The sequence below is a fragment of the Juglans regia genome, chromosome 4 (assembly GCF_001411555.2).
Source record: "Juglans regia cultivar Chandler chromosome 4, Walnut 2.0, whole genome shotgun sequence".
Lineage (NCBI taxonomy): Eukaryota > Viridiplantae > Streptophyta > Magnoliopsida > Fagales > Juglandaceae > Juglans > Juglans regia.
Window position 1 is genome coordinate 26,231,122 of NC_049904.1, and position 16,452 is coordinate 26,247,573.

Genomic DNA, 16,452 nt, shown 5'->3' on the forward strand with positions numbered 1-16,452 from the left:
TTAAAGAGCAAGTAGAAGATCTTAAGACAACTCCACAACCAGCTGGCCTAGGATTTCATCCAGAAGCACCATAAATGTTAATCTATAGAGTACCAATGGGAAGTAGTAGCCATTTCACCAGAACAAGTCTTTAACATGAATAGTAATGTTAGGGATATGAGAATGTCAAGAGGAAATGCATAAGCATTTGAAATCAACAATGGCATGGGCATCCTTGAATCTAGCTATGTTTCTTTGTTACCAGATTCCCCAAAGAATGAGAGATGATAGTAAGTGAGAAAGCTTTGAAATTGGTCCAAACCCCTGAAGGAGGACCTTCATTGTGTAAGTCTATTTTTCCAACAACTAAAGGTTGTATGCATATAGCCAAATAATGAGGAAAAACAATGCCATGCCCTATTAGCTAAAGCACCCAAAAACATTATTTATTAATTAATTATTTCGAAAATATTTCTAACCGGAATTCTCCAGAAATGTTTGTGATTATAGTATCCAAGGATCTAGTGAACTCGTTCCTGTACAACTCATTAGCAGGGGGGATTTCGAAGGCAGCAATTGTCATATGCTGAGGTGATCCGAATTCAGTATGAGAACAAAAGCAGAGCATCGCCTAGTGGAATTGGCGAAGACAAAATAAAGTTCTAGTGTAGTTCTGGTAGATTGGTATACCTGCTACATTGTTAATTCTGTGAGAAATAAGTACTTCCTACTTCTAGGACAGAATGGTCGCAAGAAGTACATTCTAACGACCCTCTAACAATGTATCTGTTATCTCATTTGAACTGGAATTCATTATTCCAGCTGATGATGATTCCGTCTCGGGTAGGCCCCTTTCTGAATAAAATCCAGGGCGTCCAGGATGAGGGAGCAACGCATTTTGGCTATCCAGCATCAAGAGCACCGATGAAATTGTAGGCCTCTCGTCTGAGCGTAGTTGAACACATAAAAGACCCACTTGAATGCATCTCAGCGCTTCAGAGATGACGAACTTGTTATCTAGCAAGGCATCCATCAATTCCAAGGCCTTCCCTTCATTCCAAAGTTTCCATGCCTAAAGCAGTTTCAAACTCTCGAGTTATGTTAAAAGTACAAACAGTGAAGTCTACATTACTATGTTTTAAAAGCTAGGAATTGTGTTTTTCTTGTACTAACATGCGCAATGAGATTTAGTTTGTGGTCTGGATGGGAAAAGCCCCGGTTCCTCTTCCCACTGACTATCTCCAGCAGAATTACACCAAAGCTAAAGACATCAGATTTCAAAGAAAAATGTCCGTCTATGGCGTATTCTGGAGACATATAGCCACTGCATCAATCACAAAAGAGATAATGATATTGGTAACAGCACACTCAAAAAGATATATCTAAGGGAAGCATCTATTTACTTACTAGGTTCCAACTACTCTCTTTGTTTTCGCTTCAGTTTGATCCCCACCAATGATTCTTGCCATTCCGAAGTCTGAGATTTTGGGATTCATTTCACCATCTAACAGAATATTGCCAGCTTTTAGATCTCTGTGGATTACTCTGAGTCTTGAATCTCTATGGAGATAAAGAAGTCCTCGAGCTATCCCGATAACAATATCTAATCTCTTTTGCCAATTGAGGGAACAACGGCTCGCTTCATCTGCTTCAATTATTACCTTAGTCACATTTTGACTTCCCTTGGTTTAAATGTAAAAATAGACCAACTCATCACTATGCTATACTACATTGATATATGAATCAATGCCAGGCATGTGTGTGTGTGTGTGTCTGCATGTCTTGTTTCTATATTCGAGATACCGACCAAAGATTAGTGAGTCCAAACTTCTGTTGGGCATGTACTCATAGATTAACATTCTTTCTGCTCCTTGAATGCAACAACCTAGAAGCTTTACAAGATTCCGATGTTGAAGTTGGGAGACCAAGATGACCTCATTCTTAAACTCCTGCAGGCCTTGTCCAGAATTCTCTGCATGACGCTTTACTGCTATTTCTTGCCCCGATGGCAGCTCACCCTACAATTTGAAGAATGATATACCATAATGTTATTACCTACATTTACTTCTTCACGGAGAAGCTAGTGAAGTAAAATGTTAGTAAGATAAGCAATGGATAAAACTGTTTGAAATGTTACTATTTGATTCATCAGTTACCCTGCAAATTGATATTTTTACCTTGTATACAGGGCCAAATCCACCTTCTCCAATCTTATTGACAGCAGAGAAGTTGTTAGTGGCAGCTTCAATAGTAGCTAGTTCAAATAATGGTAGCTGAAGTTCATCCTCCTTGGTGGCTGTATAAAGAAAGCAGACCAGCTTAATGACGATGATAAGAAAGCGAAAATGACATGAAAATACATACAATTTTATTATCACAATTTTATTTTACTTTTTTGCTTTTGTTTTTGTTAGATATACCTCCCTTTCTTCTTGTCTTCCAAATAAACAAGAAGCTAGTTGAAGCCAAGAGTATCACTGCTAAAGCCACTGATACAGCCACTACAATACGTTTCTTCTGCCTGCTTCTATCAGCAATTGACTCTTACCCCCACAAACGGAAGATGGCAAAGAATATTAGTTCTTTCCACAGTAGCCATAAAATAGGCAATTTTTTACTAATAAAGTACTAAAATACAATTGCTCACAAGGCAAGATCTCCATCCCAGATCCAGAATGGCTTTCTGAAGCCTTTATTGGGCAAAAACAGTGTAATGTAGGGGGAAGTCAGAAGCTAGAGAAATCTTACCAAGTTCCGAAGCTGCTAACTTTACATAGAGATCTTGGCCATATTTAGCTACCTGTCCAATATCAATTAATTCTCCAAACCAGGTCACACAACCATTGCCACTGCTGCTGATGTCCAGGTTAGCATAAGCCACACAAGAGCAGTTCTTCAAGCACTCTGCCTTGCAATCTTTCATATCCATGCTGACGTTCACAGAAAATTGTGATGCATCCGGTAGTTTTAATCCTGTTACCTTAATAAATCCCTCTCCAGTTCTGCAAATATTTGGATCATTTGGAACACATCCACCTGTCCAATCAAGCATATTCCAGTTTTTGGGTGATCTGGGCCTGAAACCCTTTAAGCACTCGCAGTTTATGATCTTGTCATGGTTGCAATTTCCGTAACTACCACACAGGCCATAATTGTCACAGCGGTCTCCTTGAACGTTGTACAAAAGGTTCCAGTGCCCATCATTCCAAGAGAGATGTTGAACCATGCCCGATTCCCCCAACACAAACCTAGAAGTATTGTTGTCGATGGTTTCATATGTGTAATAAACTTCATCACCATTAGAGAAGAACATGGGTTTGAAAACCGTGTTAGCAATCAGGTCCGGATCACCACTAAATTGTTCCCCAAACCATGGCCCACTTCGAAACTCCTTTGTTGATCCTTTTCGAAGAACAAGTTGAGGAAGCCCACGGGGATCAACACTGTAAGTGTAGTCACCAGGAGAAGGATCGTCTGAGCTTTTCCATGATCTCAAATGTCTATTCAAACCAGATTTCAAGTTCCACCCAAGCTTCATACCAGGCAATAAAGTATTAGATGGATAGTCAAAGCTCTGCCATAAGTAGTTCTCTGGGTTGTCATCTCCATTCTCTTTCAAAACAAAATTCCCAGAGTCTAAAAGCTGTGCAACTGGATTTCTTGCTACTCTTGACGTATTTGAAAACCAGATGATGTTTCCAGATTCATTGAGAAGCACGAGCTTTGACTCATTACTGAATGTTAACAAACCAGTAAAATTCTGAAGAGAGCAGTCTGTGTGTGCTACCCAAACTACAGTCTCGTCTGGGATATTCTTGTACCATATTCCTAGATATCGACCACTCGAGTTTCTAGGACTGAAGAAGCCCAGTTCAAACTTCTCACCAGATGAAACTAATGTTCGGTTATCTTTCAAGGACTCCGCTGCAGTTATGGTGTCAGCTGCAATTGAAGGTTCTGCAAATGAAGATATCAAAGAGCAGCCAATAGCCCAAAACAAGAGGCTGTCTTTCAGCTTCCCCATAAGTTTCACGATCTTTCGTTTTGCTTGTTTAAATAAAACTCAATTACTTGTACAGAGTGGAAGACTTGAGGGATGTAATTTTCCTGTCAAATAATGCAAAAGAACCCTTCAATTGCCAAGAAGACAAAGAAAAACCAAGTTGTGTGTGAATACTATTTTTGTTTCTTCTCGGGTCTCTTCATGAACCAAACAGCACAAGAAATCAAACAAGCATATGGACGATTATTGTCAAAAGGCCATGATCACCTATCAAGTCTTACGACTTGCACAGCAAGAATTTTGAAATTTCTATTTAAAACGATAGTGCGTGCAGAACGCCCCTCTGCTTTCATATGTTTCCTCGAATCTGTTGAGGACATAATTCTAATAAACAATGGCATCATATTTAATTGCGAGTCAACGCGTTGGTGATTGGAAAATTCAAGAAGTATTCTCCAAGTATAAATTATTAACAAGATAATAAAAAGATACTGCCCACGTCTGTCCGACCCTTCCTAATTAAGTTTAACTCAATCTTGAAGAACAACTTGACCAAGTCGACCCTATCACATCCTTGACAGCTTTATTTATCGAAAGAAAAAGAAGTCATTCGAGAAAAAAAAAAAAAATGGTAGTTTTGCAAGAAAAATGAATATCAGTTGCTGTTTCTATGATTGTGCAAATCTGTGGTTGGTGACAAGCCAGTTATTTCGACTCACTCATGTTCAGGTTGTAACCTTCAATGAAGATCCAAACTATATGGCCTATACTTCAAAATGACTAGTACTCAATGAAACAATTGGAGTCCTATTATAATCTTATAAAGAGTAATAACTTCTCTTTCTTAAACAATGTGAGATTCTATACATCACATACCCTTATCTTTATCATATGTGGTATCACACAGGTACATTCTAATGAGCAACTAGTTTGGTAAGGTGTATAGTTTTATTTGAGGTTTGATTGTCATATTTATTGTATTGATTTTTTAATAAGTTGGTTTTACGTTGTAACCATAGTTTCCCTCTGACCAAAGTGAGGATTGTTCAATAAAGTTTCGGAAGTGCCGCCTTCCTTCTCAAAAATAAAAAATAAATAAATTATCTTTGTTATGTTCATTGGGTATCTTATTGGGGGTTTACCAAAAAAAATAATAGTAAGAGAGTTTATAATATCAATCCTCCGGCTCCATTGATGTACTGGCCACATCTGTACGATAACAATCTGTACGCCAATTGGCAAATTCTTTGGTGAAAAACTCAGGCTCCTTTTGCTGGGGCAATGCACACCTTCATTACCAACATGAAAACAACAGATGAACAGATGACATTATTGGTCTGTCTTTGGACTTTTTGCACAAACAAGAGACCAAATTGGAGGTGCCTCAAATTCTTTGGTAAACATTGCTGATTTTCATGTTTCTCAATTATTCAGTTGCTATCACTGAAAGGCTAAACACCTCTGATGTCACAGCAAAGCGCTCACTGGTCAAGTAGGGGAAATATAATTACTAGCATGTAATCAATGGACAAAGTGTAAGTTATGTTATAAGGGACAAAGTCTTGTCATATGATCACAAAAGTTACTTTCTCCAAACAATTTGTTTTGTAATCCCTCTTCTATCTGCCCTGTAACTTTGTTATAGTTATTTCATTTGTAGTTTGTGGCTTTTTCCCTGTCGATGATGACTCAGCCTCTGTGAGATATCTTTCTGTGTAAAATCCAGGTTGTTTAGGTTGGAGTAGTGAATCATTCTCACCATCCAACATCATAATAACAGAGGGCATTGTGGGTCTGTCTTCAGGTTGTTGTTGCACACACAACAGGCCAACTTGAATACTTCTTAAGATTTCTGATTTCGGAACCGGCTTCTCCATCAGAGCATCCATTACTTCCATGATTCTGCCTTCATTCCATAATTTCCATGCCTGGAACATATCCAACTTAGAAACTCAACATGAAAGAGAAGAAGTGGAAAAGAAAAATAATTAGTTTAACAATGTGTGCGAAGAAGTTTTTCTTCTCCGAACTCACATGTCCTAAAAGGTTGTAGTCATGATCGGGATGATAAAATCCTCTATTCTTCTGTCCGCTTAATATCTCTAAAACTAATACCCCAAAGCTAAAGACATCAGACTTTATCGAAAAGAGTCCATCTATGGCGTACTCTGGAGACATATAGCCACTACAAGCAATCAATAGAATAAATTACATTGGCATATGGTCAAAAATGTGTGTGTGTGTGTGAGAGAGAGAGAGAGAGAGAGAGATACTGCTGTTTTACATACTATGTCCCAATGACCCTACTTGTTTTTGCTTCAGTTTGATCACCTCCAAACGTTCTTGCCAAGCCAAAGTCTGATATCTTCGGATTCATCTCACTATCTAAGAGAATATTACTAGCCTTAAGATCCCTATGAATGATTCTTAGCCTTGAATCGCGATGAAGATAAAGAAGTCCTCGAGCAATCCCTAGTATAATGTCCAAGCGCTTCCCCCAATCAAGTGCAGTACCTCTTGTTTGATCTGATCCATTTTCGTGAAGTTAACATTAATTAATACAAAAGATATGGAAGATTTAGAAGGGTTGAGAGTGACTAACTGAATATATATAAATCTAAACTTCTGTTTGCCATGTATTCATAGACCAACATCTTATCTTCTCCATGAATACAACATCCCAAGAGCCTAACAAGATTTCGGTGCTGAAGTTTCGAGATCAAGACAACCTCATTCTTGAACTCTTTGAGGCCTTGTCCTGATTCTTTGGAAAGCCTCTTCACTGCTACTTGTTGTCCAGTTGGGAGCACACCCTGTTGTGAAAAGGCCACATTTAGTCAACACAAGATATTGTTGTAATGCTCATCATCACTAAAATGAAACTACGAGAGAAGTTTCAAGACACAACCCGAAGATACCTTGTAAACAGGACCAAAACCTCCTTCACCTATCTTATTCGTGAAAGAGAAGTTGTTAGTGGCTGTTGCAATAGCATAAACATCAAATAGAGGTAGCGCTTGGTCCTCCTCGGCAGCACTAGAATTGTAATCTAGACTTAGATTATTTACTCCCAGTTGCTGAGCTGTTAAACTAACAAAATTATTAGATAAAGTACACACATGCAAAGCCAAAGGTTTGCTAATGCAAGTTGAAGGTTGAGAAACCAACTGAGATATGGGATTACACATTACAGCAACAGTTCTGTTCGATTGCAAACAATGCATTAGTTATAATCACACTCTTACCAGTTTTTGACCTATGTTCAAGCAACCACACTGGCTTCAAACAAATTTCTCTTATCCCCTTTGTAATTGTGACACTTTTCATCACCCTTAGATTATATTTAAGATAATGCCACCTCATCATAGTGAGATAAGAGTGGGATGAGGTAATTGTGTGTAGCATTTTCCATATATAGAGTAAGCATGCAAGTGTGGCATGTGCCTTGCACATGAACTAAAGCTTGTTCAACAAAATTTATGTCTATCCTATATATCAACATGATATCAATGTCTATCCTGTTCAGTTCTCAACAAATAGGGTATTACTATAACCACGGCTAGATAGGGAGGCCACCTCCATTTGACCTCTCCTATCTTTTTTATTAAAAAAAATTAGATATTAACGAGTACATGAGAAAAACAAATAACCCATGTACACAAATTTAGGCCATCCCTGTAGGAACAGAAAAAGTAGGCCATTATTTTTGTTTTATATTTTGGTGGCATCCATTCTCATCTGAGAAAAAATGTTAGAGGAGAAAAAGGAACCATAGGTGTGGAAGCAGAAAAGTGAAAAGAATCAAACAGTTTGCAACACATTCTTGGATGAGAAATTATTTACATCAGTCTACCGTTGGCTGCATCCTCAACACACTTAGTGTATTGAGTTATTAAAATAAAATAAAAAAAAAAAAAGAACAACTACGGTGTGTGGAGAGTGCCGACTGATGTATAGCCGGGCTCTTTTTGGATATTCTTAGACTACTTTATTATTATTTATAAATTATTTACTATTATTTATAAATTATTTATTATTATTCACAAATTATTTTATTAATATTCACATATCAAATCTAGTATAGGCCTAGATGAGATCATTTTAGAACTATTTTTTCAAGAGTTTTGTTATACAATTTCTACCACATTCCAGATTCCACACTTTTTTAAATTTTTTAATATTTTTTTAAAAAACAATTTTGAGTTTATTTTTTTTTAAATTATTTTAAGTTTTCTATTTATTATTTATATAATAAATATTTAATAAAAGAAAAAATAATAAAAATTAAAAAAATATAAAATATAGAATGTTAACAAGTTGTGAAGATTTTTTATTTTTTCAGCTTACGGGTTGATTTCGCATCCCATTCTGTAGGACCATAGGGAATGACTTTTTGGTTAGTTTGACATTGACATGTGGCACAATAACAATACCAAGTCAATGACAGTGGCAAGATAATATAAAAACACCCGTAGTTGTGTGTGGATTGCCATCACTTTGGTCAACTAAACGTTTTTTTTTTCAACAATAATTAATGGAAAAGTGCTACATCTTCTCCCTAGAGACGTAGCCCAAAAGTTTACCGGAATATTATTTTTTTATTTAATATATTTTTTTAATCATCATAAATATTTATAAAAAAAATAAAAAATTTATAATATCATTAAAAAAAATATTTTTTTAATCACTAAATATAAAAAAAAAAAATTCAAAACACATCTTCAAAATATTTAACATTTCTTTTAATGAAAAATACTATTTAAATCGATAGATAATCATGATTGATTGATTTTTATTTATTTTTTGTTTCTTTTAAATTTCTTAATAATTAACTAAGTAAATATTATTGAGTTTATATATTTTTTTGTAAAAAAGATATTTAAAAATGTTAAAAAAATAATAAAAAAAATTCTGAAATACACTTATCGGTTGGATTATTGGTAGGGATATCGGCTCCAGTATCATTCATAATTAATCTGTAACTGGGAAGTTATCCAAGAACACTCGAGCATGATGAAAGTAAATGTATAATATACCTTTGCTTATGCGGGAGGTCCTCTTCCAAATGAAAAACGAGCAGACCGAGGCCACCAGAACCACTCCAAATACTACGGATACCGACACTATCACCACCGTGCGTCTGTCGTTGTTATTGGATTCTTTAAGCATCCACAGCATCAGTTCAAAAAAGAGAAAAAATAATGTTAGGCTTTATAGACTTTTCTGGCGACACCCAGAAAGCATCAGATTCAAAGGCAGCTATCCGTTTCCGCACCTAATCGGCCTACTGCCTTCTAGATCGAATGATTTGTCCTTAAATGCCTCCTTCACTTGGTTGAGGCACCTCTACTCGTAACTCGGAGTCTTGGCGACTATACAATTAAATGGTATGGAAAAAAGTTTGCAACGAGTAATGAAGTCGTGGAATGCGTAAATATTGTACAGTTATTTTAAAAAAGAATAAAATTTATGATTAAAAAAATAATTTATTTTCATGCGAATCTCATATTTATTTATTTTTTTCAAAATGACTGCACAGCACTTATACACTCACAACTGTAAATATCATTTCTTTAATAGAAAAGCTTAAAATGGTAAGCACCGGTTAAAAACTATATATCAGAAGCTTAATAGTCTGATAGTATATAGTCCAGTTTTTCAAATGAAAAATCTAGATTCGAACTCCGTCTCCAACCTCATCTCTTATTATTAAGTAAAATAAAAAATTAATAAAAAATCAAATATAAAATGAGTAATAAATAAGTAATAGGAGGGTAGTAATCCTATCATTTTTCATCCATTTATTATATGAGTGAAATGGAGACAATCCTTACTTTTTAAGACTTTTTTTTTCTTTTTTTCTAAAAAAAAAAAAAAAAGCTCGTAAAATTTTAAATTAGTTGTTAAAAACTATAGGGTAGGCCATTTAGCTTTGTGTATCAATCCATATATTCAGCAGAAACCAGAAGAATGAATTTGTTTGTATGATTAAATACATGAAGTTTTAAAGTAATTATATATCCCAAGCATGATATGTTAATGAAGCTGTAATAATTTGTTTAATACCTAAATAAGCATGTGGAAGGGTAAGAAAATGTGCAATTCCGAATTTGATAACCTGAACTACTGAGTGATGCAAAGAGACTTACCTAGATCCGAAGTAGCCATCCGAATATACAAATCTTGCCCAAATTCATTATACTCTCTGATATCAATCAAGGCTCCGAACCAAACCACGCAGCCACTAGCATCAGTTACGGCATAAGCCACACACGAGCAGTCTCTCAAACAAGCCGCTTTACATTCCTTAAGGCTTAAAACCGTCCCGTTTTTCCTAAGCTGTGAAGAATCCGGTAACTTTAGCCTTGAAAACTTCTGGAACCCCTCGTTTTCACCACAGTTCAGCGGGGTCTTTTTTATGCATCCGCCCGCCCAATCCATCACGTTCCAGTCTTTAGGTACTTTTGGAGTGAACCCAGTTGGGCATTGGCAAACTGGGGACTTGTTAATGTTGCAAATGCCATAAGGACCACAGTGTCCGTACATATCACACTCATCTTTCTGCATATTGGCTATATTCACCCACTCTCCGCGGTCGCTCCATGTGAGGTGTTCGATCAAGCCTGATTGGTTGACCACGAACCTTGAAATTACAGAACTATCGATATTTTCAAAGGAATAGAAGATATAACTCGTGTTGAAAACGAAGATGGGATTGAAGACAGGGTTTTCTCGGAGCAGAGTTTCCCCGCCGAAACGAACACCATCCCAGGTCCCGCTTCTGAATTCAATCTGGGATCCTTTGCGAAGAGAGATCTGTGGAAGACCAAGAGGGTCTATTTTGTAGGTGAAGTCTCCAGAGGCTGGATCTTGAAGACTCTTCCATGAAGTCAGAAACCAGTTCTGTTTTGTCATTAGGTTCCATCCAAGCTTCATGCCCGGTAACAACGTATCGCAGGGATGATCGAAACTCTGCCAAGCATAGCTTCCATCATCCGCACCATCTTTAAGCACAAGGTTTCCTGTGTTCAGGAGTTGCAAGATAGGATTGCTGGCTGAAGAATTTGAAGACCAGATGGCCATGGCGGACTGGTTTCCATGTATGAATATGTTTCCTGTGGAATTGATCGAGAGGACACCTGAGTCGTCTGTGAGTGGGCTGTTTTTGTTGGCAACCCAAACGACCGTCTTTTGTGGAATGTTCTTGAACCAGATTCCGATGTAACGGTTTTTGGAATCGAAGGGACTGAAGAAGCCTAATTCGAATGCGTCGCCTGTGGAAACGAGAGTTTGACCGTTGTCTCTGAGAGTTTTGCTCGGCGATAAGGTGTCTAATGCAAAGGAGATAGAGATGAAGCACAAGCAAATGGAAAGAAGGAGCTTCATGGGTTAACTCCTTGACAGTAACTGAAATACAGATATGTTTGTCTGAATCGGTTAAAGAACAGGAAGCAGAGAGCACATTGAAAATTTGCTAGTTGATATATCTAGGCTTCTAGCAATTTCCTACTGAACATGCAGAAAAAGAGAAGAAAAAAGAATGAAAAGAAGTGTGATAGGAAACAATGAAGTAAATTCAAATATAGACGCGAATATAAAAGTCAATGGTTTGGTTCAGGATGCAAATTCTTTTTTTTTTTTTTTTGAAGATAACTGTGTAATTCTTTATTGAATCAACCTGACAACAAAGTTAAATCAATACTGTATTTCTCACTAAGGACAGTATTTGTAATTTGTCTAGGCCTTTTTCTATCCACACCCTCGCTTCTACACCAGACAAAGCTACTTTTGCAAGAATATGAACTACTTTGTTGGTTTCTCTATAAACAAATCTTGTAGACCAATCATTCTTGCCTTTAAGAATTTTTTTTGTATCTTATATGAACACCTCATAATCTGTTAGCACATCCTCACTATTGCACAGGTCCTTCACAACAACCTGAGAGTCTCCCTCCAGTATTACTCTACCAAGACGCAGTTCCAAGCACAATAAAGCAGCTCTTCTAGCAGCCATGGCTTCTACTCTGCTGCACAAGCCCCTTCTTGATTCTCAACAGCCAAGCACAAACAGGCTAGCACCTCCCCTTGATCATCCCTCACCACCACGCCAATCTCCACTCTTCTATTGGTAGCATCCACCGCTAGGGCTGAGCACCGACCCTTTCGGAGTCGGAGGTTGGGCCCTCCGACTCCGACTCCGACTTTGTCGGAGGTCGAATCCGACCTCTGACTCCGACTCCGAATGTACAGAATCCGACTCCGACTCCTCTCCGACTTTTTTTGAGTCGGATTTTCTTATTTTTTTCTTTTTTAACTTCATATTTATCCCACTTTAAAAAAAAAAATTGGAAGGCTTTCAAATTTCAATTTTCTCAACATTATAATCTAAACTAATTAAACTTTTGATTATAACAAAAAATACAACTAAATAAAACAAGTAACATACTAACATGCATTCAAAAATTAAAAAGAAAGTCCTATTTTTACATTTACTCCCATCATCCATATCCTGATATCCACATCATTCTAAGTTTCTAACAACAAAAGAAATCCAAAATGTTCTAAGAGCTAACCAAAATAAATGTTCCCAACAACATTTAAATATTTAATTACGAACTTCCAAATACACCAAAATAAAATAAATTACAAACTTCCAAATTATAATATTCTAAATGCCCAACAAATGAACCAAATTATATTAAATGTTACAAACTTCAAAATGTTCCAACTTTCAAGTTGTGCCTGAAAAAAAAAATATATTAGTAAGGAAAACAATCCAACTTTAATATCATATGAAAAATAAATTTAACCAAACATAAAAAGCATGTATATTACATCTTATTAGGAAGATGCAAAATCTTACATAATTGTAATATTCTCAGAAAGCCTATTAGGAGGAATGGATCCATTTAACTATTTTGAACTAAGGTCTCGAAAATTTAAATAAATATGGACCTACGGTATAAACAAAATAGAAGTAGATAGCAGAGTCATCTTTGAAAAGTAAACAAAATTCAACATGAAGCATTTAGTATTTTGGATAGTAACTCAAACCTCAAAGGCTTAATATGTCAAATTGTCAATCATCTTCACGAAGTAAGTTGGCCATACAGTGATTAATTCTACATTAAGATGTTAAAGTATAGGATGTTAGTATCACAAAATGTCAAAATCAACATATATAACAACTTAAAAAAATCTCTAAATATATTACCTGAGTCTAACTTATAACTCTCTGCATCATCAATGGCATCCGTATAATTTTGACTCAAGCATATAGGAGTTGACTTCAACCAGTTTTGCGTGCACACAAGAGCTTCGACAGTTTTAGGAGCCAAAGAACTCCTAAATGGATCCAGGACACGGCCTTCTGTGCTAAATGCCAACTCATATGCAACGGTGGTAATCGGAATGGCCAAGATATTTCTTGCCATTAAAGCAAGAACCGGATATTTGCTTGAGTTGACTTTCCACCATACCAAAATTTCAAAATTCCCCGTAGGAACCTCAACATCCTCCAACAAATACCGCTCTAGTTCAGACTTACAATCCATCAAGGATGCTGATTTTCGATCTTTATGGAATCCCAACAAAAAGTCCATGGGATCATCATCATTACAGGTACTACTACTACTCCCCATTGATGCACTAGCCTCACCATTCTGACTCCGAGTTGACTTAGACCCAGTTACACGGCCACCACAAAACCCTACATATTGTTCATACAAATATTTCATATCCCTCTTGAGGAGTACAACAAATTCCTCACCCCTTTCATCGCCCAATGTTTTGTTGAACCAATATGCTTGAGCAACCAATTTGTACCGTGGATCAAGAATGGCAGCAACAAATAACAATCGATTTATTTTTTCAAGATCACCTCAATATTTATTATACTTTGTCTTCATTCTCAAAGCCATTGAACTCAAGCGTCGATTACTATTGTTACAAAAAACATTCAAGTTTTTATGAATATTAATGAGCTCTTGGACATACAAATTTGATATAACATATAGTGTACCAGAAATGCATAGGGTGACATTATAACATATAGTTTCTTCACGTTTTTTATGGTCTGCCAATCATCAGCCCCAGGAGCTCCTAGACCCTTTTTCCCATGCCCATCCTCAGACAGGGATCCTCATCAAGCAAAAGTTGGAAGGCTTTTTGATACTTCTCAGCCACGTCTAACATAAGAAAAGTCGAATTCCATTTAGTAGGCACGTCAAGAGACAAGAAACTAGAACATGGCACTTTTGACCTATCAACACAAGACTTGAAAGTGGCAAGTCTTTGGGGAGAAGACTTCACATACTTAATCAGATTTCTGACTCTTATGATCGACTCATCAACATCTTTCAAACCTTCATTTATAACAAGGTTTAAGATATGTGTTGTACACCTCATGTGAATAAACTCGTGAGCTGCAACACAATCCTCACTTCCTATTTCCCTTGTTCTCAACCAATCAATAACAGAGTCGTTAGAGGTAGCATTGTCCACCGTAATTGTGAGGATTTTGTCAATGCCCCAACCAAACATACACTCCTCCAACTCCCTCCCAATCGTTGCCCCCTTGTGGTCGCTAATCCGAACAAATGAAATGATCCGCTTTTGCAATTTCCAATTACTATCAATAAAGTGAGCGGTCACACACATATAATTAATATTTTGGATAGAAATCCAAGTGTCGGTGGTCAAGCACACTCTTTGTTTGGTTGTCAAAAACATTTTCTTCAACCCATCCTTCTCTTTCAAGAATAGCCTCATACAGTCACGCATTACGGTAAATCGAGAAGGAATTGGAAACCTAGGATCAAGGGATTTAGTGTATTCCCAAAACCCTTGGCCCTCAACAACCCTAAAAGGTAACTCATCCACTATCACCATCCTAGCAAGGGCTGCCCGGATTTTTTCTCATTGTACTTGGTCGTCCCTAAACTCTTCTCCCATTGGCCTTCAATTCTTGCTTTCAGGACCAAGAATGTTTGAGTCTTGTCCAACTTACTCTTACGATTTTTGGGGCAAAGTTGGATGTGTGTTTTCATGGCCAAAGTGCCTTGCCTTTTGGGATGGCATTTCCATTGCCTCCCACAATGGTTACAAGTAGCTATAGGCTCTTCGGGATCACAATCGGGCACTCTTGTGAAGTGGACCCATACCAAAGACCTATTCTTAGGAACTCTACTACCAGGTGGAGGGTGAGGGTTAGAACAGAAGGCACTAGGAGTGCCTATCGAAGATTCTATTGGTCTGCTGGACTCTTCAACTATGAGACAAGGAGCACCAATAGGCTGTCCTGGGATGCCAGGAGAAGATGCAGCTGTGGATGTAATAGTGTTTATGCCTTCTATATTCATGATTTAAGAACTAAAACACAACAAACAAACAAAATAGTATGGTTAAGACAATCACAAAATAATCTAATAATTTCTCTTATATTAATTTCTTAACTGGCCACCCTACAGTTGTGTTTGAGTTAAAAAAAGAAAAAAAAAAACTGTTGGCCATGAATGCTTCTTTTATAGTTGTGTTTGATTTAAACTGTTTGATAGTTCTTTAAGTGCTGAAATCTACTGGATATAGCCAGCTTATTCATTAGAGATGAATTGCCATCATTGTCGGGTAACAGTTGATTTTCTTTGGAAGTTAAAAAGCAAGCTCTATTTTATATTCTAGACTTCTTCTTTTTTTATCGGTGTTTTATATTCTAGACTTCTAGAATATGTATATGCATGTGTAACATGTGTGGAACTTAAAAACCTAGCTCATTTATATTTTAGTTCGTGTAGATACATGTGTGGGCACACACCTTAGTATGTGAGGCTGTATATGTGCTAAATAAATGTATATCTACTAGGTCAATGTACATTAAAAGAAAAAAGGACCACTAAATATAATCAATGACATTGTAAATTAGTGTAAATTATCAGTTTTGTGATAACTTAACTTGCACAAAAAAAATATTTATTCGGGAATGCAGACAAAAGCAAGCAAGAAAGACACATTTCAGTCCTCATTTTTTTTTTCATTTCAAAATTCCTTATTTGGTTTACACGTAAAATTATGGAGATCATTTTGTTATGTATTAAACTATAATGCCAAATCTGGAAATAAACATAGAAAAAATCAACATTACCAAGAACAGAGACATGGGTTTGGGTAACCTACCAAATCTTGAATGGGCAGTAATTGATCTATGATCAAGGGACGGTATTTCGTGTTTGCACAGCTGCAATACACCTCAAGAGGCCATCAACGGCAATGATGGGTCATGAACTCGCGGAACCTAGGGTTTCAAGGGAAACTTGAGAGAGGCTGTGCACGAGAGGGGCTGCGCGAGAGAGGGGCTGCGCAAGAGGAGCTGCGAGAAAGGAGCTGTGCGAGGGAGGGGCTGCGAGCCTGCGAGAGGGAGGGGACTCAGGGGAGGGCTGCCAGCCTACGGCGTTGTGCGAGAGAGGGGAGGGCTA

The 16,452-nt window shown here is 37.0% G+C and overlaps 2 protein-coding genes across 8 annotated transcripts; both read right to left on the minus strand.

Moving 5' to 3' along the window:
• Nucleotides 1-414: 414 nt before the first annotated feature.
• Nucleotides 415-4,214, minus strand: LOC108985196 (G-type lectin S-receptor-like serine/threonine-protein kinase At4g27290). 2 transcript variants are annotated; one of them, XM_018957389.2, is made up of 7 exons: nucleotides 2,728-4,214; nucleotides 2,400-2,522; nucleotides 2,157-2,275; nucleotides 1,787-1,997; nucleotides 1,387-1,627; nucleotides 1,153-1,303; nucleotides 415-1,051 (listed from the first exon to the last, which is right to left on the minus strand). In XM_018957389.2, the coding sequence occupies exons 1-7, from the start codon at nucleotides 4,001-4,003 to the stop codon at nucleotides 743-745; spliced, it is 2,430 nt and encodes an 809-aa protein (XP_018812934.2). In that variant the 5' UTR covers nucleotides 4,004-4,214; the 3' UTR covers nucleotides 415-742. The 2 variants fall into 2 exon arrangements, with proteins under 2 accessions (XP_018812934.2, XP_018812935.2); XM_018957390.2 differs by having other exon boundaries at nucleotides 1,387-1,624; nucleotides 2,728-4,212.
• Nucleotides 4,215-5,463: 1,249 nt separating this feature from the next.
• Nucleotides 5,464-11,624, minus strand: LOC108985198 (G-type lectin S-receptor-like serine/threonine-protein kinase At4g27290). Of its 6 annotated transcripts, none has more exons than XM_018957393.2 (7): nucleotides 10,132-11,621; nucleotides 9,019-9,141; nucleotides 6,901-7,064; nucleotides 6,585-6,795; nucleotides 6,290-6,508; nucleotides 6,017-6,150; nucleotides 5,464-5,910 (listed from the first exon to the last, which is right to left on the minus strand). In XM_018957393.2, the coding sequence occupies exons 1-7, from the start codon at nucleotides 11,366-11,368 to the stop codon at nucleotides 5,602-5,604; spliced, it is 2,397 nt and encodes a 798-aa protein (XP_018812938.2). In that variant the 5' UTR covers nucleotides 11,369-11,621; the 3' UTR covers nucleotides 5,464-5,601. The 6 variants fall into 6 exon arrangements, with proteins under 6 accessions (XP_018812938.2, XP_018812936.2, XP_018812942.1 ...); XM_018957391.2 differs by having other exon boundaries at nucleotides 6,017-6,167; nucleotides 6,271-6,508; nucleotides 10,132-11,620; XM_018957395.2 differs by lacking the exon at nucleotides 6,017-6,150 and having other exon boundaries at nucleotides 5,813-5,910; nucleotides 6,271-6,508; nucleotides 10,132-11,624.
• Nucleotides 11,625-16,452: the final 4,828 nt, after the last annotated feature.